The sequence below is a fragment of the Coturnix japonica genome, unplaced genomic scaffold, assembly GCF_054131305.1.
Source record: "Coturnix japonica strain WE unplaced genomic scaffold, WE-NBRP24 Scf040, whole genome shotgun sequence".
Classification (NCBI taxonomy): domain Eukaryota; kingdom Metazoa; phylum Chordata; class Aves; order Galliformes; family Phasianidae; genus Coturnix; species Coturnix japonica.
In genome coordinates, this window is record NW_028188943.1 from 1,476,907 (window position 1) to 1,489,359 (window position 12,453).

Genomic DNA, 12,453 nt, shown 5'->3' on the forward strand with positions numbered 1-12,453 from the left:
CCTTGTCTAGTTCAGAAATACAATTAATTTCACCTGATCTGACTTCTTTGGTATAGCCAAGGACAAAACCTCAGCTCTGTAGATCTGAATAGTAAGCACATCACAGCTATTCAAACACATCTTTTACTGAGATGCAGCTGTCTCATTTAGTGTCCAACGACTTTGAACTGGAAATGGAGCAGACCCTCCAGACACACACAAAATATTTCAAAGACCCCAGTGAAGGAAGACTGTACGTTAATTAATTCTTCATCTTCATGATGTAAACCAAGCCAGGATATGTTACCTCTGACAAGCAGATTGGCTGTGGATTTTGATTTTCCAATTGAGAACTGAATGGTGCTTGTCATATCAGTGGTGGTTTTCGGTATGGTCAGCTGGTGGATGGTGCCTTCTTGCTGCATAATCAAGTTTCTGCCAGCCTGTAAGACTTCCCCACGTAGATACCACTACGTGGTTCTTGCCCTTATAATGTTAACAGTGGCAAAGCTGGGTACTGAACTCTTGAGTAGTGTGCTAACTCAAATGTCTCCCTTTTCTTTATCACACTTAACATCATATATGTACCCTAACATTTTATATATTAAAAAAAAAACGAAAACCCTGTGTTCTTTTGAAACAGCAAGAGAAAATGAAGAAAAAGTTAAGCTATGTTTTTTATCCCTCAACGTTCAAACACAAATCTGAAGCATAAAAATAGAAAATCAACCTCCTAAGAAAATAATCTGTTTTACTTAGCAAAAGTAAATTCCAAAAGAGAAGCTGGATATTTTGTGGGCAGAAAGGTAGGTAGGTAGGAGTTTTTATTTCTGTGAAAGGTCCTGGTGGTGTTTAACTTCCTTGACATTAAAGCAAAGGATGTTAGCTCGTTTATAACATAATTTAATCAAAATTGCCATCAGAAGCATAATTACCTTTAACTGTAAGATGGGCATGAGATTCTGCCTTTTCTGCTATAGATTTTATTTCTTCTGCATCCTTGACTTGGACACGTGTGTAAGTCAGCGAGTAGGTCTTTCCTGAAGCAGAGAACCACAGAGTCACTAAGGCTGGAAAAGACCACTAAGGTCATCTAGTCCAACCGCCAACTCATCCCTACCAAACTGTGCTCTTGAGAGCAAACCCACAACTACACTTTGCTTCCTTGAGCAAAGAGCTCTGAAGCACATGGCCAGGCTGAGCATCATCCATCTGGTTTCACAGCATCACTGCCTGTTCTCTCATGACAATGAAACCACCCATTCCCCCACGTCCACATCCCCACCAAAGTGTAATCTAAACATGGCTTCTACAAGGACTGACCAAATGTGGCCGTCGTCACCTTCAAAGAACCTGATACAGAAGGATCACACTCACTGTCAGACAAAACCTCATTGGAGAGGTGAACTGACTGCCCTGTTCACCCCCACTTTGGAAAGAACTGCACTCATTTCCTACCTGCTCCCGGCACTGTGGGATGGTGCGATAGCATCACACTTCCCACACTAAGCATCCCACCATGTCACTTGTTCCACCCTAACCTCAGTCCCAAAACAAAACGGGAACTCCCTTCTGAACCCTCTTCACTTCATTTCAGATGTCTTATATGCTTGATCTCCAACCCACCCCCCACTCAGGAGAAAGATCCCCCTCTTACACCCTACCATCTTGCCGCATCCTGATGCTGTCATCAGCCTTCAGCTTGTTGTCATCTTTGTACCACTGGGTCTGAACCTCATCGTGTGAAATCTCAGACAAAAGATGCACTCCCATATTCATTCACTTCCAGCTGTGAAACAGTAGATATATTTGTCAGGATATTTCCAGAACTGAGTGCAGCATCTTTTCCTTACACATATTTGCATAGAAAATAAGTAGGATTATGTTTTATTCTAAACCATCATCCATTTCTGAGTCATTTCTCTCTTCAACACAGTCAATGCATTATTGCCCTTGAACTTAAAGATAGACTTACTAGCTACAATGGAGCTCCCTGCAAACAGTTTTCATGGAAACCAGAATCTCATTTATTCTAAAACCTTTCAAGCAAAATTAAGGGTAGAAAAACAATAGAACTGACTGAATCTTTAAGGTCACTTAGTTCCAGTCCCCCTGCTATAGGCAGGGACACCTCCCTCCACACCAACTCTTCTCCTCAGGGTCAAGGCTTCTCTCAAATCATTCTCCTCTAAGCCTGTGCCTGTGCTTGGGATTGCCCTGACCCAGGTGCAGGGCCTTGTACTTGGCCACACTCAAGTTCATGAGGCTGCCAAGGGCCCACCTCTCCAGCCTGTCCAGGTCCCTCTGGGTAGCATCCCTTCCCTCTAGCACATCAACAGCACCGCTCAGCTTGGGGTCATCTGCAAACTTGCTGAGGGTTCATTTGATTCCACTGTCCGTGTTGCCTACAAAAATGTTAAATAACACTGGTCCCAACACCACCCTCCACCTGGACACTGAGCTATTGACTGCAGCTCTCTGAGTGTGACCATCCAGACAGTTCCCTATCCTGCAACTGGTCCATCCATCAAAACCATTTTTCTCCAGTTTGGTGACCAGGATGTCATGCAGGATGGGATCAAATGCTCTGCACAGGTCCATGTAGATGATGTCAGTTGCTCTCCCATTATCCACTGATGCTGTTACTCCATCATGAAAGGCCACCAAGTTTGTCAGGCATGGCTTGAATTTGAGGAAGCCATATTGGTTACCACCAATCTCCTCATCTTCATTTTCCAAACTATGCCAAGGAGAACTAGACAGAACTCTACAATGTCGTGTCACTACAAACCTGTCTGAATCATTGGCTTCTCTGCATGCTCATCACTAGTCTCTCCTTAGCTTGTGTGCCTACAATGTATGGGGAATGTCAGCCACAAATCTTACCTAGGGGACATCTTTGCTTCAAAGTCCCTTGAACATCACACAATCTTTTTTAACTGTCCAGGTCTGCACTTATTTATGTCAGAATCAGACCATATTTCTGTGCTGCTATTTCCCTTTCCTTCTGAAAGGCCTGGATACAACTTAGATTAACCTCAGGAGCAGAGTTCCTGCATAAAACAGCCAGTACTGAAACAGCAACCCAACCTGGTTGCAGACTGAGAGAGAAAATGATAGTTCACCAAATTCATGGGACAGGACAGATGTTCATGTTCATGCTAACACTGAACCCAAGTGGCCACACGAGGACAGCATCTAGTAGGAAATCAGAAAAAAAGCATCCTTTCAGACGTCCCTTGGGAAGGTGGAATCTACCAGGGCACAGCAGACCTGTGTGTTCAGTAACCAGTCTGATGCTTCAGAGCCCAATGATGAGCTACAAACTGGGGCTTAACCAATGCAACACATGGAGGGAAAATCTGTCTTGAGCATAAAGAAGAAAGAGAAAGGTATCCAAAAGGACTAACCAAGAAGTGCCCAAACTGCCCATGAAGCATTTCTTCCTGTGGTGCAAAATACCACAATAGGATTTATTTGCTCTTTCATTTAAACATACCATGAACCTTTAGGGTAGCTGATGTCTTGTCTTCAGCTGCTTGGCATGTGCATGTTCCCTGATTTTCATATTCACACTAGTGAATAATAAGACTTCCCTTATTTCCCTGGGAAGTAATGCCCACTTCTTTTACTTTGACGGAGCTCCTTCCCATCCTAGAAAGGAAAATATCAAGTCAGATCTCCATGAGTCCTTCCATCTCTGCACTGAGCAAAGGGAGCCTTCAGATCTATGCTTAATTCACCCACTCCCCTAGAATTAATGGAACTGTGCTTACTGGAACATATGCTGAAGCTTAAGCACAGTGCAGTGTTTTCAACATGTAGGAATGGCTATAGAACTTGCATAAATTCTGGCTGACCTATGACAGCTTAAAGCACTGCAGAGGACTGTTAACAAGCTCGTTTGGACATCACCTTGAATAAATGACGTTATCCTCAAGTAAGGGAAGGAACAGCTGAGCACCGGGGAGGTACACAAAGGGCCAGAGCAAATTCTCACACTGTCAGGTGCAAAGAAAACTCAGATTTCACCCTAAAACCCAGTTCACAACAAGGCTACAAAATCCTGGCTGAGAATTTCTGTGTTAGAGTTGAAGCTCAAGACTGTACTCCAACCAACAACATTTTGTGCAGCATGACCTCAGGAGTTCACAAGAAACCCAAAACAAACTTCCATTTAAACTTGATAAATGAACTCAGGACATAATAACAAAGAGTGCTGATCTGGGCAAGTTAAAGAGCACAAAGAAAAGAGAGCAATGCAAAAGCTATCAAGCAAAAGCTCAGACTCGCATCCCTTGGAAGTGAAATTAAAGGCTCTCATTCATTTCCAGAGAAGTCAGAAAGGAAAATACCATTACATGCCATACCTTGAACCACTTGACGTCCACCTTGGGCCTGGACAGCTCACACTCAAATGTGACCTTGTCCTTCTGAGTGACGCTAATGTCTGCCAATGGTTTGCTGATTTTCACAGGCAATTCTGAGAAGGAGAAAGAAGGATGTGGATTTAGTTGGGAATGAGGTCTCTAGGAGCATCTGGCATAAGGAATAATGAAAGGCAGTGCCTACTCTCCATGCTTACTAGAACTTGTAATTAACAACAAAAAAACCTATTGTTTTGAGCACATTATCATTACTTGTGCTAGGGACAATAACGTTCCAATAATCCTCTTGATATCTGAGGGATACTCTGGTGGCAATGGCCCAGTGCAAAACATTCTTTGCAGCTGGAAGGAAAGCTGGTTCTGCTGTTCAAGTAATCTGGGACAGGAGCAGATAATGACACCTTGCACCAACCAATACATGTCACAGTGAGCCTCCCCAATGAATTGATGCCTTCTGCTTTAAAGGAAATGAGTCCTGCATCTTCAAGGGTCACAGAAGAAAGTGTCAAGGAATGTTTCTTCCCCTGGACACCCATCGTGATATTTGGTGCAGGCTTCAGCCGCACGCCGTCCTTCTGCCAAGTCCCTTCCACATCCTCATGGGACACCTCCACCGAAAAGGTGACAGTTCCCTTCTCAGGGAATTCCAGGGGCTGCAGACCTTTCACCAGCTTCATCTGCCACACTGAAAGACAACGGGGAGAGGTTGGAGATCTCACACCAGCAGCTGAGAAATAGAATCATCAAAGGAATCAGAGAAAGGTTTAGGTTGGAAGGGACCTTTGAGATCACCCAGTTCCAAACCTCCTGCTCTAGGCAGGGATGCTTCCCTCTACACCAGATTGCACAAAGCCCCATCCAGCCTGGCCTTGAATGCTTGAATAGCATCAGGACTTCCTAAACAAGTTACTTCCCTCTTCCTCTCCCAGGTACAGTATCTGCTAATTAAGCAACAGCCTTTGCAAAGAAGAAAACTTGTTCATAACCAGGTCCATGGGTGCTCTTAAATGGATCCTTCCAGATGGAAAAAACATTTCAGGTGGCCTCCTAGATTTTACCCCTTTTTGTGTTGCACAGAAGACTGAAAAAAAAAATAAAAATTTACTTTTGCAAAGTTCTTCTTGTCATAATGAAACAAACATTTGGGGAATGGAAGAACCAGGTAAAGTTTACCTTCACGTCAAGAAATTTGAAATATCACTCACATGTTCTTGGTGTGGTGTTTCTGCTATAATTATTTGGACTAATTAAGCTTTTCCCTGATGAAAGCCTAGAAGTATATCACAAGAAGGACCAACTTACCCATGACCTTTTATTTGTCTTACTCAAGCATCTCCTCCTGACCAAAACTGACAATAAAATATTCAGCCAGACTACAGGTTTGAGCAGCTGAGTTGTTTCTAGGATCTCCTGCAATCTTAAGCTTGGAACACACACTTGTCTTTTGACTAAGTGTCTTTTATAGTGCACTAAAACAACAGGTTTTCACATGGCTATTCCTCATTTACCTTGCTCTGAAATCATTCTCAAACCATGCACAATCAGTCCAGGGAGAAGGGGAGGAGAGGGGAAGGGAAAGGGGAAGTCCATGGTCCTCTAAAATCAGGCTTCTTAGCCTAAAGCTCAACAGCAAATAGCAGTCCACTTGCCCACATTGCTAGACTCCGAGCATTTAAAGAACATCAGCTGACCTCTTTATGAGCTCTAACATAGCCAAAGGAATTCATATATTCAAATATTCTCTTGAGTGATGAGAATTATGGAGCATAACTTCAGATTTCTGCTGTTAAACTCTCACTTCTATCATAAACCAGGGTAAGAGTTCAATGCTGTTTTAGATGGAGGACTCATATTTTAAATAACTCATCTCATTAAGGCTTGGATTCCCTACTACAATTAGCTAAATTCCAGTTTGGATCATGCTTCACCTTGGATCACTTAGGGCTTCAGCCACGTAATGGAACTAACTCAATTTGTCTACAGATAAGCTGTTTTCTATAGTAACAATAAGCTGTGATTGCAACTGGATGTCGGGAGAGCACAAATCTCGCAGTTATCCTGTACCAACATCCTCTCCTTCCATCAGAACAGCAAGTTTTTAAACCAGACTCATGCAAGCTTGCATGACACACCTTGTGCAAAACTGTTGGCAGCCATCAGGACAGCCAGTTGCTTCCTGTATAGACACTGTTCCATCAGTTTGGGTTTTTTGTCTCGCTAGAACAACAGCCAGTGGCTGAAAACTCACACAACTGAAGCAACCACGCTGATATACCACAGTCACTGGAGGTGCTCAAGAGCCACAGGTATGTGGCACTGGGGACGTGGTTAGTAAGTCCAGTGAGGGTGGGCAGGGGTTGGGCTCAGCTATCTCAGTGGTCTTTTCCAGCCTTGGGTGCAACTTGTAAGAGGGAATGAAGCAGCAAACTGCCCAGCACTGAGCTGCATTCTTCCGACACGTGGTATCAATGAACTGCTGTATTTCCCTATCTTCTCTGGAACTATTATTCATCTAACCTAACTGAAACAGTATGCCTGAACCTAGATATAAATCAGGATCATAGTCACCCATGGTTCCTTCTATATTCAGAAAGACACTCTAGAGGGTAATTCACTGCATCTAGAAATTAAAGTAGTCTCTGAAGGTCTATGTATTTTCCAATCTCTGTTGGACGCAGAAGGATGTGAAGTGCTGCACATGGCCCAACGATCAGCACTGACAATCAGCTGCAAGTTAATATCTGTGGGTTGTTTGGTTTGTTTGCTTGTCTGTTTTATTTCCTACAACCATTCAGTTTGGAGAAAAGATGAGCAACTGCCAATAGAAGTGATAAGTGCACATTTTGGGACACAGAAGCAGAATTTTGTGACAACAGTCAGCCCGGAATATGTTGATGATGAAGTTGTCCTAACAGTGCATGTCAGTGATTTGACAAACCCTGCTCGGTATGACACAGTTTGTCTTTAATTTTTGGTATCTTTGATTCCCAGTTGGCTCTTAGGCAAAAAAAAAAAAGCCACCCAAACAACCTAGTCCTAATCTCATCCTTCCCATCCAGCTGCTGCCTCACAGAAGGGGTAAAATAAAAACTCTCTTGGACTAGCAGAGAGATTTACAATGGAGTAACTTAAGTAAGGATGGGAGACTGAAGGTGTTGGGGAAGACATCCGGGCTTTAGCTACAGGGCATGCATGCAGAATCACAAAACAAAGGCCAGTCAGAGAAATCAGAGCTTCGTCAGAATTAATGGGGTTGTTTCTACATGCCCACCCTATCTGCCAGTATAAAACCTTCCAGTGAAAAAAAAGAAAGCTACAGATGGGTGGGGAGAATTGTTGGTGAAATTATTTGTGATATTTTTTGCTAATAATATGCTTAAAATCCTGGAGCAAGACTTAAAGTTAAGCAACTCATTCTGTGTAAGTAGACTTACAGAAGGGAACCATAAAGCTTATGGAAGGGAACTGTCAAGCTAATCCACAGCTAAAACAGAGTAGAGACGAATTGCAGGAGCTTGTTTACTTTACAGAAGTGTGAGCTTTAACCACTGCTGAGCTCCCAGTACAAAAGTCTGAACCAATGCAACAAACCAACCCATCCATGTTGTACGAAGGAATGTACTGACACCACCAGAACACAAAATTCTATGGCTGAAAATACCCGCAAAAATCATCCAGCCCTTCTCCATTGCTCCAGGACATGCTCAGCTCTTTGTGCCCCAGATATTTCACTAACCTTTTCTGAAACCCACCGTGAAGGCTTCAAAGCCCCTCCAAATGACTTATCCAGTCATCCAACCATTAAAAAGCTTTTCTGTTGTAGAACTTGCATCTTTGTCATTGCAATTGAAGTCCCTTATTTCTGCACAGAGAACAGATTGTTTGCTTCCACTTTCTAAGAGCCTTTTATATACTCAAAGCCTGCTATCATATTATATATGAGCACCTTCAAAGAACCAACAGAGTCAATGATTTCATTGGAAGCATCAGATTTTATGACTCGCAGGAAGTGATCATCATAACTCACACTCACATCTCCTGCCTGTAGAGGAGATCCTCCTTGCATCTACAAAGATGCAAGAAGAAAAGAGGCAAAGAAGGGGTAAAATAAATCCCATCTTACATTTGGGATGCTTAATTCCAGCCTTGAAGGCTGATTTGCCCACTTAACAGCTGTGCTCTTCAGAAGCAGTTGTTCCACAGTTATTTAGAGAGAAAGACAAGTTTTGTACTTGGTTGTTAACACAAAGAACAGCATAAACACACAAATGAACTCAGCTTTGCAGTGTTGTAATGGATGATGAGGGAAGCCAAGGATCCTTCCACACTGTCAGCCTTCATTTCCAGAGACATACCTTTGGGGGTGATGGTAATGCTGCTCTTGTCATCTCTGGACTCACACAAGTACTCTCCCTCATCCTCAGCCCGGATCCCTCTTATTGTCAGGGTTCTTCTGACCCCTTCCTCATCAATCTGGAAACGTTTGCTGGGTTTGATCTCAACTGCATTCCTGCGCCACACCACCTTCCCTTTGGCATGGCTCACTTCACAGCTTAAAGTGACACTGCCTCCAATCTCAGCATTAACAGCTTCGAGCTTCTTGGTGAACTTCACTGGGATTTCTAAGATGCAGAGGAAAGAAAAGAACTATGAGAATGCACAAGTTAACAAACGTGTTCTACAAAACCAAATGAAAAACCCCATGAACAGACACACTCGGGGATCATGGCAGGCTGAAAGAAATCCAAAAGATAGAAATCTGGAGATATTATCAGCATGGAATTATATTATCATTCTATTTCTGCAATGTAAGAACAGCGCCTTAAAGAGACTGAAAGACTACCTTCCGATGTCTCTAATCTTCTACCTAATGAGATGTGTGGTGGTTTTTTGCTGCTATTGTCGGTTGGTTGGGATTGTCTCTTGTTGCTGCTTTTATTGTTCTGTTTTTTAGCATCAGAGTCTAATTTGCCTGACTACCATTAAAAATCTGTACAGATGGAAGAACCCCAGCAGCCACAGTTGTATTTCATGTCACTGGAGACACAGCCAATGGAATCAGAGATCTGGAAATGTGACACATTCAACCTGTTGACATGACCTGCTAGCAACCACTCCCATGCAGTAACAGCCAAAGGGAGCTGGTGGGGTGCATGCCAGCTGCAGATTCCTCCAGTGTGGGTGTCTCAAGGGACACAAACCCCATTCTACATCCTCCTCATCAGCTCTGACATGCTTAGCAGAGTCAGGAAGAGCTGAGGCTCTGAACACAACCTACCAACTGCTTTAGGAAGAGATAGAAACTGGGTGATGACAGTGAAGAGCAAACACCAGAAAAGAACCCATCATAGTCCCTGAGCTCTCAAGTGGCCAGCAGAGGACAAACTTGGATCTCTGGAGGCAAGAAGGTCTTTTCTGGTCTATGCTGGGGATGCTACAGCAGCTGCAACAGCAAATCAAGAGTAAAGGTTGGAACAGCTTGTAGAATAGACCAATCTTCTTCACTTCATCCTCCCATAAGAAAAGAGCAGCTGTAAAAAAGGACACAACTTGCAGGCTTCTACCTCCTTACCTTTCACTTCTAGAATTCTAAAACTAACTGAGAAGTATTAATACGCTGAGTATGGCCTAAGTAAGGCATATTTTCTATTCATTCTACTCCCAATCTCTTGGCCTCTTCATCTTGTACAACACTTTGCCACAGAACTGGGCAGTTCTGGGACACACAGCAGCAGAGGGGATTGTCTTAATCACCTTCCTCCCTATCTCTTTCTCTGCTCTTCAGAACATCCCATGCCTGCTTTCAGCTTCTGCTCACTGACACAGATCAGGTGATGAGGCATGCAAAGATGAACAAAATCTATATAGAAGTTCCTTAGTCAAAAATATTCCACAGCCACATTTTCACCTCACTACCACTACATTAAAAAGGAGAATCCAATTAGTGGTGTGGGTCATTGATGTTGTTCCAGGGGGAATTGTGGCTGTTCCATGCCCACAGGGTAGAAGACAGACAGTCTTCCTCTAAGCCACATAAACAGCTGCTTAGTGCTCCCAAAGCGAATATCAGCTCTTCTGTTGAAACAAAGTGTCAAATCTAGGCAAGAAAGAACCTAGGAACTGAAGGAACCAAGAGGGTCCTTGAACACCAGTCCCATGGTTGCAAGTCACTATGCAAACATATTGAACCCAAAAGAACATCTGTCCTGCAGGCAACCAAAACCTTAGTTCCTTTTACTTAAGACCCACTGTGAAACATCAAAACACATAAACATGTGATAGTCAAACCACTGGCTGCCTTTTCATGACCCAGAACAGTACTCCTGGCTTCCTGATGGAAGGTTGGGAACATGCAGCCAAAGGGACAGGATCAAAGGCCTCCCTGAAATCTAGAAAGATTACATCCTTTTCCTTCATACACTGAGTCGGTGGCCTTATCATAGAACAAGATTTGATGACCACGACTGGTTGCACACATGCTCCCTCACCGATGTTTAGGCCACCAGACTGTTTACCCGGGCAGAGCTTCAGCACACAGAGGCATTTTGACCTGAACCTTGTGCTGAACTCTAAAACTTACCCCCAGGCTTCCTGACTGTGTGGTACTGGCACGTCCTGTTTGGGATGGAATTCTCAAGGGAATGTGCTTGCCACGAGCCTTCTTAGACTGAAGCAAGAGATAGGTTGCCACAACTGGTCGTAATTCTGCTGGAAAACAAGAGGATGTAGATCTCTTCAGAAACATTGTCAGTACAAAGAAAATTTCTGCATGTCTGCCATATTTTCCCCTTGATGTGCAACCTTCACGTCTGATCACATTAGGGTAGTTTCAGGCCTCAGCTGATTCACACAATATGTCTGAGATAAAGAAGCAGACTATTCTCGTTTTTGCTTGAAAGTTAGTGTATTGTACAATTGCTGGAAGTGAAATCTAAAGCTGGTGCCAGAATCTCTCTACTGAAGTGAATGGCAAAGCTCCTACTAATTCAGTTTGCACAGCATTTCAGCTGGACTCCCATTTCTGGGGGCAAGTTTCAGCCCAGCTCCAAGGAGCATCGACATTCAGCTGGACTTTCAGCAGCTTTTTGACTACTATGAGAACCGTGGGTACAATGCTTGACAGACTCAGTGTAGTATAATAAGCTTGAATTACTTATCAGGCATTAGAAGTCCTTTGAATTAAGACTGTGATAATATCACAGACTTGAACTGAAGAACTTTTTCCCCTTGTAGGTCGATCGTTCTCTTTATTCCCTGTACCTAAAAAAGAAGTAACAGTGACTCCACAATTGATCTTGCCTAGATAAAACTTACATTTTGCATCTAGTCTTACTAAGGTTATATGGAAATCTTAACAATCCTTCAAATTCTACCACTTTCTATTTAACAGAAAGACAACTCAATTTCAAGAGACAACTTTCAGATTCAGGTTAAAGCCAGAGTACCCATCATGTTTTAAATCTCTTCTACAGCTTGGAATGTCATTATTGACATTTATACAGCATCTCTAGAAGCACGCAGTTCAGCTTTTCTCATTTATTTTCTAAAGTTACTGGAATTAATTTATTTCCTGAAGTATTTGTGAACTGTAATTCCCCAAATTTGCTTGGTTGTCCTACCTGATGTGTTGATATTTTCCACCTATCAGTGAATCATTTCAAAGCAGGGAGTTAAGCCAGCATGTGACATCTGCTGTTCATCCATCAGTTTCTGTTTTGAGTCTGCCTGGACTTCCAGAGATTCATAAGGATTTCAGCATGGTAAAAAAATAACAAAAAGGCTGAGAAAACACAATTAAAGGAGAAAAAAGGAATAAATGTGAACTTCAGAAATGCAGTTATTAGGTAGACTATGAAGTTCTGCAGTGGTAACTTACCTCTGAAAGGTGTGAAATATTTCATGTTTGAGAATAAGTGAGTGTTAGAGTCTGTTAATACAGTAAGGTTATTTACTGTAGGAGTGGGCTTAAATACAGAGAATTACTGCCATACGTTTATTACCTCTGACGTTAATGCTGATCTACTCTCTCTTCTCTTGTTGTGAAACACAGAAAGCTGTTACACAGTCTTCATCAAGGTGTCCCAGC

The 12,453-nt window shown here is 42.8% G+C and overlaps 1 protein-coding gene across 1 annotated transcript; it reads right to left on the reverse strand.

Moving 5' to 3' along the window:
- Positions 1 to 1,655: 1,655 nt before the first annotated feature.
- LOC146752927 (obscurin-like protein 1) lies at positions 1,656 to 10,845 on the reverse strand. Its single transcript, XM_085531036.1, has 6 exons — positions 10,770 to 10,845; positions 9,940 to 9,966; positions 8,723 to 8,989; positions 4,350 to 5,052; positions 3,479 to 3,633; positions 1,656 to 1,768 (listed from the first exon to the last, which is right to left on the reverse strand). Exons 1-4 carry the CDS (start codon positions 10,843 to 10,845, stop codon positions 4,625 to 4,627), a joined length of 798 nt encoding a protein of 265 aa, XP_085387162.1. The 3' UTR covers positions 1,656 to 1,768; positions 3,479 to 3,633; positions 4,350 to 4,624.
- Between the last annotated feature and the right edge of the window lie 1,608 nt (positions 10,846 to 12,453).

What these genes read in the sequence shown, in the direction of transcription:
- LOC146752927 (XM_085531036.1), bottom strand. Translation starts at nt 10,845, where the DNA reads ATGTGTGCAACCAGTCGTGGTCATCAAATCTTGTTCTATGATAAGGCC. An exon ending in AGTGTATGAAGGAAAAGGAT is followed by an intron (nt 9,967 to 10,769) that starts GTAATCTTTCTA and finishes AATACTTCTCAG; the next exon opens with TTAGTTTTAGAATTCTAGAA. An exon ending in CATTACCATCACCCCCAAAG is followed by an intron (nt 5,053 to 8,722) that starts GTATGTCTCTGG and finishes GTTGTCTTTCAG; the next exon opens with TGTGGCAGATGAAGCTGGTG.